General features: G+C 41.6%; 1 protein-coding gene across 2 annotated transcripts in view; it reads right to left on the bottom strand.

The window, feature by feature from the left end:
- The window catches only part of LOC144679216 (cadherin-12-like), a 245825-nt gene that overhangs the window by 158968 nt on the left and 71429 nt on the right, over positions 1-15428 (bottom strand). For both annotated transcript variants that reach the window (XM_078539654.1, XM_078539655.1), the window contains exon 4: positions 720-839. In XM_078539654.1, the coding sequence (XP_078395780.1) occupies positions 720-839 (120 nt within the window). The remainder of the gene's footprint in view (positions 1-719; positions 840-15428) is intronic.

Here is a 15428-nt window from a genome sequence, read left to right as displayed (position 1 = left end):
GAAAAACGGAATGGCCGCCTGGGCTCTTCGCCTGCCCCCCTGCCAACCTTAAGGTTGGACGGGCAGCTTTCTCAATAGGCTTAATTAGATCATTAATGGTCTTAACAGACCTTTGACAGTTCAGCGGGCGCACAGCCAACTCGGCTGCGCATCCACCAAGCTGAAAATCTAAATGACACACGGTGACGTCGGGCTGATGATGTCACCACACATCATTTTACGCCTCGGCGAGCGGACCCCGCGCCCGCTCTCCGAGCCGAAGATTCAACCCTTACAGTCACTATTCAAATGTCGGAAACACAGTAGCCAATTTGCGCACAGCAAGTTTCCACAAATTCTAATGTGATAATGGCCCAGTTAAACTTGCTTTTGTGATATTGGTTGAGGGATAAATATTGACCAGGGCACCGGGGAGAACTCCTCTACTCTTCTTCAAAATAGTGCAGTGGGATCTTTTAAGTCCATGAGAGAGGGCAAATGGAGCCTTGGTTTAATGTAACTTCCAAAAAAATGACACCTCCAATGCTACAGCACTCCCTCAGTACTGCACTAGTGTTTCAGCAGGAATTTTGAGCTCAAATCTCAGTGGGATTGGAACTCATAACCTTCTGACTCAGAGACGAGAGAGGTTTTCCCACAAAGCTACAGCTAAGCAAATTTCCAAGTTGTTGCTTGAATATAAAAATTAAATTGTACATTTTAGGTAGAAAAGCAATTACCTGTTTTAGGATCCACAGAAAAGTATGGCTGTCCCTGCAGGATACTGTACACCACTCTGGCACTGTTTCCATATGTTGGATCATCAGCATCTGTAGCTGTTACCTGAAGCACAAAGGAACCTACAAAATACAATAAACATTCCAACAGGTCAATCCTTTATGTTCTCTAAGCATGCCCTGCAAGGTTTGAAGGAGTACAAGAATAATCTTTCATTACTTGTAAGCAAAATAAATATAGAACCAATAGGAGAGGATTCACACCAAATCCCAATTAAAGGCTCCTTTTCTTCATCATGAAGAATGTGATGGGAAGGTGGTTCTTCATAGCAAAGCACTGTGGACCATACAGAGACTGGTGAATAATATTCCCAAGCCCAGAAGACTGTAAAAATAACCTGTTTTCATTGAAGGACTTTGCTTATACAGCAAGATAGGTGCAACAATGCCAAATCAGAATCCCTCAAGGGAGAGGAAGGACGGCCAGAAGATGTCCTCTCCAGTAGAAGCTTTTGTCTTCTTAAGCACCAGTAACACAGCATTGACAACTTCTACAGAGGACACCACCAACTCACATTGTTTCCTCCTTAAGCTGAAGCAGGTTTCTTGGTACTGCTTGTGGTGAGAAGCAGAAATTAGGATACTTAAAAGGGGAAACCTAGGCTTAGACAACAACCTGGGAATGACTGAAATGCTGCTACCAAACAAACACTCAATGCATTTTATTAAGCTCTGTTCATAGCAATAGAAGGAAGCCATTCAGCCCCTCAGGCCTGTTCCACCATTCAATGAGATCACCAATGGCTGCATGCCTGTATCCAAACTCCACCTACTGTGCTGTGTATCCTATGTAAACTTGCCTTGGCTCCATATCCTTTTATACCCTGGTCTAACAAAAATTTATTAATCTTACATTTAAAATTAATTATTGAGCTAGCAATTTTTTTTGTGGGAAGGAGTTCCACACTTCTGCTACTTTTTACATGAATAAGTGATTTCTAATGTCTCTCCTGATTGACTTCTCTCCTTTTTTAAGGCATGTCTCCTTGTCCAAGACACTTGCACCAGCACAAAAAAGGATTCTCTCCACCCCATCAATCCCTTTCAAAATACTAAAAACGTCAATCAAATCACCGCTTTACCTTTTATATTCCAGGAAATACAAGCCAAATTAATGAAATTTCTCCTCCTAATCTAACTCTGGGAGCCCTGGTAACATTCTGGTGGATCTACACTGCTCATCTTCCAAGGTCAATATATTCTTTCCAAGGGGCACTGCCCAGGACTGCACAGATATGATCTAACTTGGTCTTTGTACAGCTGCAGCATTATTTATTGGAAATATCAACTCTGTGTTGGCAAAACAGTGTAAGGAATCTGATGTGAATGGGCCTATACTTGATACAGCGAAAAATTGTGGATAAAAACTCATGGAAATAAATACTGAGTAACGGATGATGGTGTGTGTACAGTGAGATACATTCTTAAAAATGTTTATAGCATGTGTCCAGGTACATAGCAGCCCAAGACATAACTGTCCTCCCAAATTGCTTGTAAATAGTGGGGAAATGCTTTTGTTTTATTCCCATTCATTTCAAGTGTGGTCTAACTAAGTTTCTATCTCAATTTTAGGATTATTCCATGCTCGGTTTCCAGATTTTTAATATTGCAGTGTGATGGGTTCCAGCTAACCTTCCCTTTAATGCTGCACAGCTGCGATTATAATTCTTTGTGGTCCAGAGGAACACAACTCTTTTACCCAATAGCTCAAAAGTGATTAATTAGTTGTAATTGTACTCCACGCGATGCTAAACCCACTTGATGGGAGACGGCCTGCTCCAGGGAATCTAACATTCCCCCTCGGGGGTCAGTTTGGAATGTGATTCAGGATATACTGTAACATCAGGTTCAGTGAACTGCAATGCCAAAGCTCTGATGGAAATGTGCCTGAGGTTGCCCAGTCAGGGGTGGATTAGCCGTGCTCCCGATTTGACTTCCAATTTTAATGACTGAACAAAGAAATGCAGCATTAAATTCTGATTGGGTGCAACTGAAAAAAAGATGGTTGAAAATAAGCATAAATAAAAAATATATATATATACTGAAATCCAATGTTATATAAATGACACTCAGCTCTTTAATTTAACCTAATGGCATAAATGACACTCTACTCAAGTGATACACATCTACAATTTGCTTTTGAGCATTTAGCTCTAACATGCACTACAGAATAGATCATGTAAAGTATGATGTAATATCATTTAGAATCAGATATAGTTCTAAACTACTAATACCTATAATTTAAATGGCAGGATTATTGGACTGAAGTTAAATGAGAATAAAATTGAGATAATGAGATATGCTTCATGCGAATGAAAAATATAAACACTACTTGAAGACCACTCATCCATTAGAGCAGAATCGCATGCTCACACATCTGTGAAGTATACTTGCAGAAGATTGAACATTTGACAGAAAAAAACAATAATCAAACTACAAAAAAGCGAGAAAGTGCTTCAGTTGAATGATGGCAGCATGGCAGTCAATTCTTTCGAGTTATCAACAGTCACAGATTGCAACACTTTCGAGTACAATCACAGTTCTTGGTTTCCTGGAGTGGGACATGAACCCACAACCCTCTGATTCAAAGGCAAGGGTGCTATGAACTGAGCCACAGCTGACACCTCATGGCAGTCAATAGGAACATGGGAACACAGGGCCAGTTAGCCCCTTGAGCCTGTTCTGCCATTTAATGGGATCATTGTTGATCTGTGGCCTAACTCTACATATTGGTCTCTACTCCAAAGCCCTTAATATCTTCAGCTAACAAAAATCATTCAATCTCATACTTAAAATTAATAGCTGATCCAGCACCAATTGCTTTTTGCGTGAGAGTTCCAAACTTCCGCCACTGTATGTGTAATTTTTTTTTTCTAATTTCACTTCTGAAATGTATGTCTCTAATTTTTTTTGAATTAAATGCAGGGTCCCTAACCAGCGAAATAGTTTCTCCCAAACTACCTTACCCGTTCCCCTTTGAAAACTTTAATTGATTACCCATTAACCTTCTAAATTCCAGGGAATATCACACTAATTTGTTTAATCTTTCCTCATAGCTAAACCCGAGCAGGCCAGGTATCATGTTAGTAAATCTATGCTGCACTTCCTTTAAGGTCAATATATGTTTTCTAAGTTGTGCTGTCCCTGGAGTCAATGTTCATTGGACTATGCATGGAATTCTGTGGTGCAGTTGTTCCACTAACGCTTCAGTAAGGATTTGAAACATTGATGGCAAAGGTGACATAAGAACAACAGAATCTAGAGGCAGGTTGCAGGTCTAGAGAAAGAGCTACCTGGGTGATTTTCATTTTTTGCCGTTATTAGACTGGGTGGTGGGTGTGCTGGTTCCGCTAGCCATTCGATATCCTCAGCAGGAGGCCGAGGCCATTTTAGTGGCTGCGGCTCATCGTTATGACATTGCTGAGCTGGTAATTTGCTGATCAGGCGAGGGGACAGAAAACTGGCAACTCCTTTGTGGAGGCAAGCTGGTGATTTGGAGCGAAAGATGTGAGAAAGTGATCATGGAGGAGAGTACAGGAAGATTTTTGCTGGGCCAAGGCAAAAATTTGTCCTTCTTAGCCTTTCAAAAATCGGTGCTGAGGATATTTTGCTGATTTTGGGCTGTTGCAACATTCCGTTTAATGAGCACGGGTTAGGGTGCTCCTTGTCTGGTATCAGCTTGCAGAGCAGGCTCAGTATCTAAACATTGCATGTGCATCCTACAGATGACACTGAACGTTGACCAACCTGTTACAAACTGTTTCCCACCTGATACAAGTGACATTCTGTCCACCCCATTTCCATGATGGGTGGGTCTGGTGCGGGAGCCCATCTCCAAGCTCAGCGTTGCAATTTCCAGGAGTGCAAATGCCTTTCCTGTCCAGTGGAGGCCAAGAACATTGGCCCCATTACGAATACAAATTGGATTTGTTTAATTGTAGTTGAAAGATAGCAATGGTAATAATAACGATAATGCATAATGTCAGAGAGCTGAAGCAAATTAACAGCGTGGTATAAAAAATGCAGCGGGACACTGAGCATGAACTAAGTTACAGTTCACTGGGTAGCAAGCTCGTCTCTGCACTAACACCGTGGCTGGAGTCTGCATGTCTTTGACAGAGAGCTGGAAGTCATATTGCTGTGAAGTAGTGAACACTTATTGACTATTTAAACTGTTTACAGAGACAGACTTTAGCAGGACTCCACTAGAACCTTCTTCCCTCAGGTTCCAATATGTCATCTGACATCCCTGATGATGCACTCTAGCTGTTAGCATAATCATTATTAACCTTTTTACTATAGTGTCTGCGTCAGAAAGTCCTGGTTTTATGCCCCTTCCAGGGACTTGGAGCAGGATTTTCTCTTTTGGGTCTGGATCAAATGTGGAGCCTGATCTTGCAACTAGCTGGGAGCAGTCACCTGAAATCGGTTTTGGCTGGGTTGGCCAATTAGCAGCCTTAAAGGCATGCTCACCAACCAATTAAGAACAGTTGGAGGCCTATTGAAGCTGAAAAGCCAATAGGAGATTTTCCAGCATAGAAGGAACTGCAGCCTGCTTTTTCTAGTGGATGGAAAGAGAGAGAGAGAGAGAGAGATGCCCAGTTAGCACTTTCAACATATTTAAAATAAAAAATGGCCACAGCTTCTAGGCAGTCATGGCTATATCTAGGTATCGGCTAAGGGGTGGGGTCTCAAAGTGATCTAAGAGATCTTGGAACACTGGCCCCACCGTCAGCCACCGGGAGACTGCCTCCAGTCATCTGCCAGGGTTCAGACCCTGTGCAGGGCCTGCAGGTCAACTGCAAAAATTCCAGTCAGCCTCTGAACAATGGCCTTCATTGGCCTTTTAATTATCTTAACTGTCCACCACAGGAATCAGGACAGTGATGGGGTATTAGCGTGCTTGTTGGGAAATTCCGTGCCTGTGTGCCTCTGTTACCCACCTCCGTATTCAGGCCAAAATCCTGCCCCAAACACAAAAATCCAGGCTGACACTCCAGTGTAGGACTGAGGGAGTGCTGCAGTGTTTGACATGCTGACGTTTAGATGAGATGTTAAACCAAGGCTCTGACTGCCTCCCAGGTGGATGGCAAAGATCCTCTGGTACTATTTCAAGAAAAGGCTGGGGAATTATCCTCGGTGTCTTGGTGAATATTTACCCTTTAAAACAAGTAAACATCACTAAAAATAGGATTATCTGGTCATCATCACAGTGCTGGTTGAGAGCTGCTGTGGGATAATTGCTTCACTGAGCTTCCTACATGACAAAGTGACTTCATAAGTATCCCTTTGGCTGTGAAGCACTTTGGAATGTGCTGAGCTTGTGGAAGGTGCTATAGAAATGCAAGTCTGTCTCATTTTCTTGATATGAGACATAGGAGGGTAAATGTTCAAGTTTGCCGGGTGGGGAGCGATGGAGGTGCAGCTAAACTGGAAATGTAGTTCCCAATGGAAATGGAAACAAAGTGATTTGCAATGTCATTTTACTGCCCACTGGTTAGAAAGTGCACTTTCTCTGCCGTGTAAGTGGGTGCAGAGGGAATTGGACTGAATAAAATTAGAGTGGAACATATGAAAATTGGTGTTTGGCTCCCGATGACTTTGAGTGATTCTCTTTCTTTCTTTCTGCCTGCCTGAATTTGGAATAAAAAACAGTACCAGATGGAACATATGATTTGAAATATCTGATTGCAGCAATATTTTTCAACCCATTACCCTTAGAACATATTTTTCCTCAGGAACTTGTCTTTAATGAAGCCAAGGGCCTATCTAAAATGCAGACTAAATATCAATTATGCAAAACTGTATGACAACTTTATGAACAAATAATAAACATATCAGTGTTATATGGTATTAATAGCCAACTGTTTCAAACAACATTAAATTTTATTAAAAGCAACTTTATATAATCGGCAGTGATTAATTATTCCATGTTTCTTTAATGTTCACCATATTAAAATGTTACAATTGGTCTAATTGGAATAGAACAAATATTGGATCACCAACTTATTATTCATGACTATATTTTCACAAGAGCTTGGAAATTTAAGTGCCATCACTCTCAAACCTTCCATAAACATTTGATTTAAAGATAGACAACATAAATCACAACTTTGATTTGCCGGATTGGAATACAATCAAATCTGTTCCAAGGTAGAGTATAAGCCGTGGCTCAGTTGATAGCATTCTTACCTATGTAGTCGAAGGTTATGAGTTCAAAAACCAGTTTGGATCAGTACTTGTTTTTACTGGTGTTCCGTTTTAAGGTGTATAAAACCAATTTGGACCAGTATTCTTGTTTCCCAGTTTTTACTGTTTTTTCCTGCTGGGACTCCAGGCTTAAAGATGAAAATCACAATTGACACTCTAGTGCAGTATTGATGAAGTGTTGCACTGTTGGCCGCGTATGCAATGTTGAGCCAAGGTTATGTCTGCCTTCACGGGTGGATGTAAAAAGTCCCATAACATTATTTTAAAGAAGAGCAGGGGAGTTATCCCCAGTGTCCTGGCCAATATTTATCCCTCAACTATTAACACAAAAACAAATTATCTGGACATTAATTATTGCTTGTTGTTTGCAGGAGCTTGCTTTGTGCAAATTGGCTGCCGCATTTCCTACATTACAACAGTGACTTAACTGGCTGTAAAGAGGTTTGGGACGTTTAGTGACCATGAAAGGCCCTATATGAATGCAAGTTTTTCTTTCTTTTTAGATGTGAAACCAACAAGTCTTTACCATATCTAATGTTTTTTTTTTCTGATCAGTTCCACACTAGTGCATAAATTTCTATCAAATGAACATTGCACATCCTGACCTATTTTATATCGTAGTATAGAAAAGTTCCAGCACAGAAGGAGGCCATTCAGCCCATCTTGTCCATGCCAGCCCAAGGACACCCAGGTGCCCTTTCTAATCCCACCTTCCTGCACCCGGCCCATAGCCCTGCAGCTTACAGCATTTAAGGTGCAGATCCAGGTACTTTTTAAAAGAGTTTAGAGTTTCTGCCTCTACCACCAACTTGGGCAGCGAATTCCAGACACCCAGTACCCTTTGCATAAAAAAGTTCTTCCTCATGTCCCCCCTACACCTTTTGCCACTTATCTTGAATCTATGTCCCCTGGTTCTAGAATTCACCACCAAGGGAAACAATTTTATCCTGTCCACTCTATCTATTCCCCTCATAATTTTGTACACCTCAATCAAGTCACCTCTCAGCCTTCTTTGTTCTAAGGAAAATAACCCCAACCTATCCAATCTCTCCTCGTAGCTACACTTTTCTAACCCTGGCCACATTCTTGTAAACCTCCTCTGCACTCTCTCCAGAGATATTACGTCCTTCCTGTAATGTGGTGACCAGAACTGCACACAATACTCCAGTTGTGACCTCACCAGTGTTTTATACAATTCCAACATTATATCCTTACTTTTATATTCTATACCTCTGTTTTTAAGAATGCTTGAAAAAGGCTTTTACGAGTTTGCATCAATTGTAAGGGGGTCAATTCTCGAATAATGATTACTGGTCCATGTGACCAGGCAACCCTTGACCTGTAAGCACTACCACAGAAACATAGGGGAGAAAATTCTCCCCATTGTGGGGTGGGGGGGTGCCTGAGTGGGAGCGGGCGTGGGCGGGAGCACAGCCAATCGCCGCCCGCGATCAGTTGCATGCCACCATTTTATGTGGGTGGGCCAATTAAAGCCCGCCCAGCGTGATGCGCACCCAGAAGCGCTCAGCGCTACCTGTGCGGGCGAGAGGAGTAGGCCGAGTCGGGGCCTGTGCTATTTCACTCATGCATGCGAAAGAGCGCAGAAATCTCCAAGGCACAAAGCTAGCTGCCTCAAGGAGATTAGTTTCATTATCAACAAAAAATGTTAAGATATGTCCCCTCATGTGACAGTGTCACATAAGCTGGGACATGTCAATGAACTTTAATAAATACTTTTATTTATTCAATTTATAAGTACTTCATGAAACCTCATCCCCTTTCATGGTGAATGCGAAGGCCACATGGGGTCTTCGCCTGCCCACCAACCTTAAGGCTGGATGGGCAGCTCCGTTAATTATTTTAATTGATATTTAAATGACCTTAATAGGCCTTTGACAGATCGGTGGGCGCGTGGTCAACTCCGGTGCGCGCCTGCCGAACTGAAAATCAGAATGATGCGCATGATGTCGGATGCCTGTCCGAGGTCACCGCGCATCATTTTACACATCGGAAAGCGGGGCTGGACCCCGCACACCAGCCCGAAGATTCTGGCTACAGAAACTAAGGGCAGGTGTCGGCCATTCGGCCCTTCGAGCCTGCTCCACCATTCAATATCATTATGGCTGATCTCAATGCCACATTCCTGCTTTCTCTCCATACCCCTTGATGCCCCTAATATCCAAAAAATGATCAATTTCTTTCTTGAATATACTCAGTGACCCGGCCTCCACAGCCTTCTGTGGTAGAGAATTCCACAGGTTGACCACCTTCTGAGTGAAGAAATTTTTCCTCATCTCAGCCCTAAATGGCTTGCCCCATATCCTGTGGCCCCTGGCTCTGGGCAGAAAAGGAGACAGGAGTTCTGGGAGTGCTGTGCAAGCTGACTAAAAAGGCCTAAAAGGTGGAAAGCTGTGTGTATAGCTCAGAGATGCTAAAGAGCTGCATGCTTCCCCAGAAGGGGCCTAACCATGAACCAGGGTGTTAAGAGCTGTTTGGTTAAAAAGGAATTCTGGAAAGCTACACCATCAGGACTGTCATGACCTGAGGGGAACAAGGTTCTTAGAAGTGTACCTTGCTGATTATACCCATAAAACTCAAAGGTAAAAGCTGTTATCAGATAGGAGCTTTAACTACTCTGTGCAAATAAAGAACAGCATATTGTGGAGCTGTGTAGCTAAATACTGACACATTTGTCCAGGGAGTGATGCAGGTACTTGTGGTTGCGCAAGACGTATCTTTGCTGTATCGACTATTTGAAGTGAAATTTACCTTTTTCTTGGAAGTATCATTTGCCTGTTAATTCATGTTTAATTTGCAGTGGTTCTGATTCGTGTTTAAGTAAAAGCTATAAAAAAGTTGAATGTTGTTGGTAATTTCTTCATTTCAGTGTCATTCAGAAAATTTGGTTATTTTGGTTAATGGTTTCCCCACAGGGATGGTATCAGCCTTTCCAGGAATTCTGATTATTGCTTATCCAGCAACCTGCTAAGACACAGACCTGCAAAGGTCCCAGATTCGATTCTCAGTTTGTGTAACAGACTAAAAATTTGGAACTTGCATTTATATAGTGCTTTTCATAACATCAGGATGTCCTAAGACATTTCACAGGAACGTTTCAATGAAGTGCTTTTAAAGTACAATCATATCATAATGTAGGGAAACGTGACAGCCATTTTGTACACAGCAAGGGCCCAGAAACAACAGTGAGACAAAAAACCAGAAAATCTGAGTAATGTTGGCTGAAGGATGCTCAGGGTGCCAGGTGAACTTCCCTGCTTCTCTTCAAAATGTGTCATTAGATCTTATATATCCAACTGAGAGGGTTAAACAGGGCCTCAATTTTATCATCTCATTCAAAAGGCAGCACCTCTAACAGTTCAGCAACCCCACTGTACTGTACCGAAGCGTCAGCCTATTGATAAAGTCTCTAGACTGTGACTTGAATCCACAGCCTTCTAACTCCAAGGCAATAGTGCCAGAGGCAAGGCTGACACCTTAAGCAGGGACGACACTGGGTTAGGAAAACCTGGTCCATGTGGGGGATGGTGGTGTAGTTGTAATGTCACTGGTTAGCAATCCAGAGGCCCAGGCTCTGGGGGCATGGGTTCAAATCCCATCACAGCAGCTGGTGGAAGTGAAATTCAGGTAATAAAATCTGGAATATAAAGCTAGTTAGTGAAGACTGTGAAACGATCATCAGTTGTTATAAAAACCCATCTGGTTCACTAATGCCTTACCAGCTCTGGCCCACATGTGACTCCAGGCCCACAGCAATGCGGTTGGCTCTGAAATGCCTGAGCAAGCAACTCAGTTCAAGGGCAATTAGGGATGTGCAACAAATGCTGGCCTTGCTAGCGACACCCACATTCCATGAAGAAATTAAAAATGTTCCCACTTGTATGGACATTGGGAATGAGCAGGACCAATCTCAGTGATGATGACACTCACTGTATGATTACATTAATATAGACCATTGTCCACACTACAAGTGCACAGCTAGAGGTTACGCCCTGATACCCAGAATAAAACAATGTGTTCAAGAGGGAAGGGAAAAGTTGAAATTGGGGAGAGAGAATGAATGTCAATTTCCTCATTTAAACAACTGTTGATCACAATTTTAAACAGATGGATTTTCAAACAGATTTTCAGCAAAGGTCAACTGTGACCCTACACTATTTGACAGTAATCACAGCACAAGTATTGTTTCAAAGGACCACAATGGCTGCTTACAATCATATTCACATATAATCAGCTGCAAATACTCAACTTATTTTCTCAAATTGAATTAAGGGGTTCTATTGCTGGTGGGAATCGATTTTAAGATTGCACAAACAATAAACTCTTAGTATAAACCTGAAGTCGGGGCCTAACCTGACTCCAAAGTGTAAATTCAGTGAAATGTCAAATCTGGTTTATAAAGTGCTCAAGGGGTCATCTGACCTTAATTAAAACATTTAAAGTAAAGATTCTTCCTTCAGCATTATCTAAACATTTAAATTTCTAACTTGTAGGAGAAAGTAACTCCCATCTGTATATTCAGGTCTTGGACTGAATACTCTTCATGAATGGCCTACTTTACATTAAGCAGTAATCTTGGAAACTCTGCACTGGGGTTATTAACTTATAATTACTTTTCTATGGATGTCAACATATAAGTTAGCTTTTGAAACCTCCAAAAGTCATTCCAACAACAGGGGACAACTTATACACTGAGTATAAATGTGAAATGTGGATGAGTGTGTGGGTGGGTCTCCTTTTGAAATGTGAATAAAAACATAAGACCAGTAATTCATATTAAATTAATGTGGCATGGGTTATTGAATAAATTCATTGTATAAATAAACCTTTAACAACAGTGAAAGCACCTGAAAACCCATCAATTCCATTCTAGTATTCAGCAAAAAGGTTCATTAAATGTATTCTGAGTCACTTTTGTTGTGGTCTCATCGTAAGGATCCCACTCTGGATCAGATGCGGCATTTTCAGTTTCAGAATCATCCCCTCACAACAAATCATCTTCCTGCCTATCCATTGAATTGGATATTCTGCATTTTTGAATGATCCGATGATGGTTTGTTCATTAATAGCATCCCACGATTTGATGACAAAACCACACAAAATATCAAGTGGGGCAGCACACTCTTTTACAAAGTTTTCTTTTCCTTTGTTAACCATCCACCTGTTTCATTCGGTGCCAAGATGATCCTTGAATGGTGTGTTGAGGCACACATCCATTGGGCCGTCTGGTATAACAGCAATGTGGGCGTTACTTCTTCTCAGGTAATTCTTTACCTCTTCGGTTATATGGGATCTGAACATGTCCCACACTAATCAACTGCATTCTTTAAATAGGCCACTGGGGCTTCTATTCCACACATTATCAATCCATAACTTTACTTCATGCTCATCCATCCAGCTGTTGTCATGGGCATGCTCAAAACTCCTGCTGGGGACTTGATTTTCAGCATGGTTTTACGTTTAAAAATGGCCGTAGGCTTTAATTGTGTTCCGTAGGTCATGCAGGCTAGCACCACTGTGAACATTATCTTCTCCTGTCCTGTGCTTTTCACTAGAGCTGTTTTCGAACATTTGTGCTCCACAGTTCGGTTGCTAGGCATTTCAAAATTCATGGGTGTTTTATCCCTGTCGCCGATGTGGGGTACATGAGTTTTTGCCACACAGTCTGATGGCAAATTGCTGGAATCTGGTCATTTTGATCATTGAGGTCTTTTGATAGGCTCTGAATGACCTTGGTCTTCTGCCACAATGCTGGATATTTTTGTTCTGCAAAACGGTTACACCCAACTAGGTGTTATTCGAAAATCTTTGCTGCACTCATGGTTTGATTGAGCCCGTTAAGGGTGTGTATGCATATTGATTTCTGGTGACTGTGTAACCGTTTTGATGGTTTTCGAGGACCCATTTCCAATACATACTCAGGATCAGGCCAGTGGTTGGTCCCTGTTCTCATGGCACATTTGGCCTTGGGCATCTTGTGCATCAGGGCGGATTTCTTCTTCCATTCTCACATCAGTTTTTCACTGAATTCCCTCGCTGCGATACAGTTATTTTACAAGTTAGCAAGTGTTACAACATTTAGCTTGAAAGCAGCTTTTCATACGTCGTTAGTTTTGTTGGAAGAGTCACTTCTCTTCATCATTTGCCACGTGGCTCTGCTCTGTGAGGGTGTGTCTTAAACTCCCTTGCACCTTCGCACAGAGCCCATATCATCTGTTTGATCCCTTAGACACAGTTATAAGGTAAGTAAAACATGCATTTGTGGAGCATGTTACAATTATGAGGTTTATAAGATTATTATAATTTGGGACTGTACAAGTAGCTTTAAATTTAGGGTGAATGAAAGGATCGTGTGACCTGTTCTGCAGTCTGCCTGACCGTAAGGCTGGGTGGTTTGATTGTTAGAGATCAAAGGAAGGTTTAGATTGCTTTACTGAAAATAAGGTGCATGGTGTTTATCTTTGGAGATAATGGCAGCAGTCTCTAAATTTACAATGAGTAAGCTCCGAGTCTCCCAAAGTCCCAAAAAAGCGTTGAAGGTACCGGGGTGGAAACAGTTGTGCTGCAAATGGTCCATTTTTTAATTCATTCACGGGATGTGGGCTTTGCTGGCTTGGCCTTCATTTATTGCCCATCCCTAATTGCCCTTGAGAAAGTAGTGGCGAGCTGCCTTCTTAACCCGCTACAGTCCATGTGGACTGTAGGTGCAATAGTCAATTGTGCTTTTAGTCATTTGTGACAGTAAAAGTTTTAAAATGTGAAACCTTGAAGCGTCATTTCTTCACCTAATAACTGAAAGTTTGAATCTTTAAAAGCTATCAGTCTCTAAGGAGATCATAACAGGTGAAAAATTGAGGCTGACTACTCACGTAATAGAGCATGTTGTATCTGAAAAAGGAACTTATGCACCAAGTATATGCAAAAGCATGATTTCAGGGGGCTAGTAAAGTTGAGTAATTTTATGTGCAGGGTCAACTGATACACCACAATTCTTGTCAATGCTCAGCAAAATGCAGGCTGCTCTCCAAAAATGCTCTCCAAAAATGACCCCACTGGCTAATGTAGGATCAGTGGACACCTGTTTTGTTTGGGGCTGGTTTCCTAACTGTGCCAATGAATACAGGCAACATTGTGATTGCCCATTTCCTTCACACTTTCATAGGCCTAAAATCCACCTTCAATCCTGGGAGGTGATGGTGCCTGGAACTAACCCCCAGGACACAGAGGAACAGGACCTAGCACAAGAAATTTCCATTCATCCTCTATATATCCATTTTCCTGGACTGAACCCACTTATTCTCTTCCAAAGAGGCTCACTTGCATCGCTCTGAAGACCAGAATGCTTCCTCTGATTGAATGTATTAGCCTCCAGCCTTATGTCCGGTCTCAGGTAAGCAGAATCTCTAGACATAGGGAGGCCTCAAATCCTTCCCTTTCATGTGTTACTGGTAATGGACGCTGTACCCTTTACAAGGCTTAGTGATGAATCCTCCTGAAAGTGCAGTGGATTTGGCTGAATTAACTTGGCTCTTAGAAATCCCGGAATGAAAAAGTCATTTACTGCATAAATTATCTGAAATAAAAATAAATGTCAGGAGATTATTAATCTCAGAGTACAGAATTTTAGATGCTGTGCTACATTTTTGTGCAGGTTAGTTTGCTGAGTTATTTGGAATTTGAGGGTTGCTGGAGGTTTAGATAAAGAATGATTTTACTTTTTGGATCCAGGTGAGTTTTGACATCAATTTGATTGAAAGAAAAACTGCCCTTAGTCAAAGAACATGCTTCAAATTTAACACGACGACAGCATTTCTGCTGTGCAATTTTTACTGGGTAACTGAAAAGCACATCCAGTTCTATGGCACGCCAATTCACAGCTGAAATAGTTTTTATATTGTGAATTTACAATGACTAGAATTGGACTGAGACTGGCCAAATCTAATCTTGCTGAGGCCATTTAGAGCCAGCAGAAAAAGAGAAGACTTTATCAATTCAGAATAAATTTCAACCCAAGCCTCAGAGATCAATGTACTGTACCACCCAATCATTCTGCACTCATTGTGTATACTGGTGTCTCTCAATTGCTCTGAAATCAATTCGCTCACTAACGTTTTACTTCATTGAGTATTAATCATGCTCTTATCAGTCGGTAGTCACATGGCTTACAAGATGTCCTGATGACTATTACTCAAATCTGTCAGCAGTTGGTTTTCTTGGGACATCACTGGGTCAAAACACCACAATTGGTAGAATACTGTCCGTAAGCAATAAAACAGGCAGGAGCAATGATTGGGAAAGTGTAATCTGCTCCTCTTCCTTCCACAACGAGAACAGCAAGCTTCAACAAATTGTTTCACCTTTAACCTCAATGAAAAAAAAACTTGGCTAAAATAATTGAGAGTGAAATTGGACTTTGCCAAGAAT

Source organism: Cetorhinus maximus, chromosome 3 (assembly GCF_964194155.1).
Source record: "Cetorhinus maximus chromosome 3, sCetMax3.hap1.1, whole genome shotgun sequence".
Classification (NCBI taxonomy): domain Eukaryota; kingdom Metazoa; phylum Chordata; class Chondrichthyes; order Lamniformes; family Cetorhinidae; genus Cetorhinus; species Cetorhinus maximus.
Note: the sequence above shows the minus strand (reverse complement) of the source record. Positions and strands in the feature narration are given on the sequence as shown.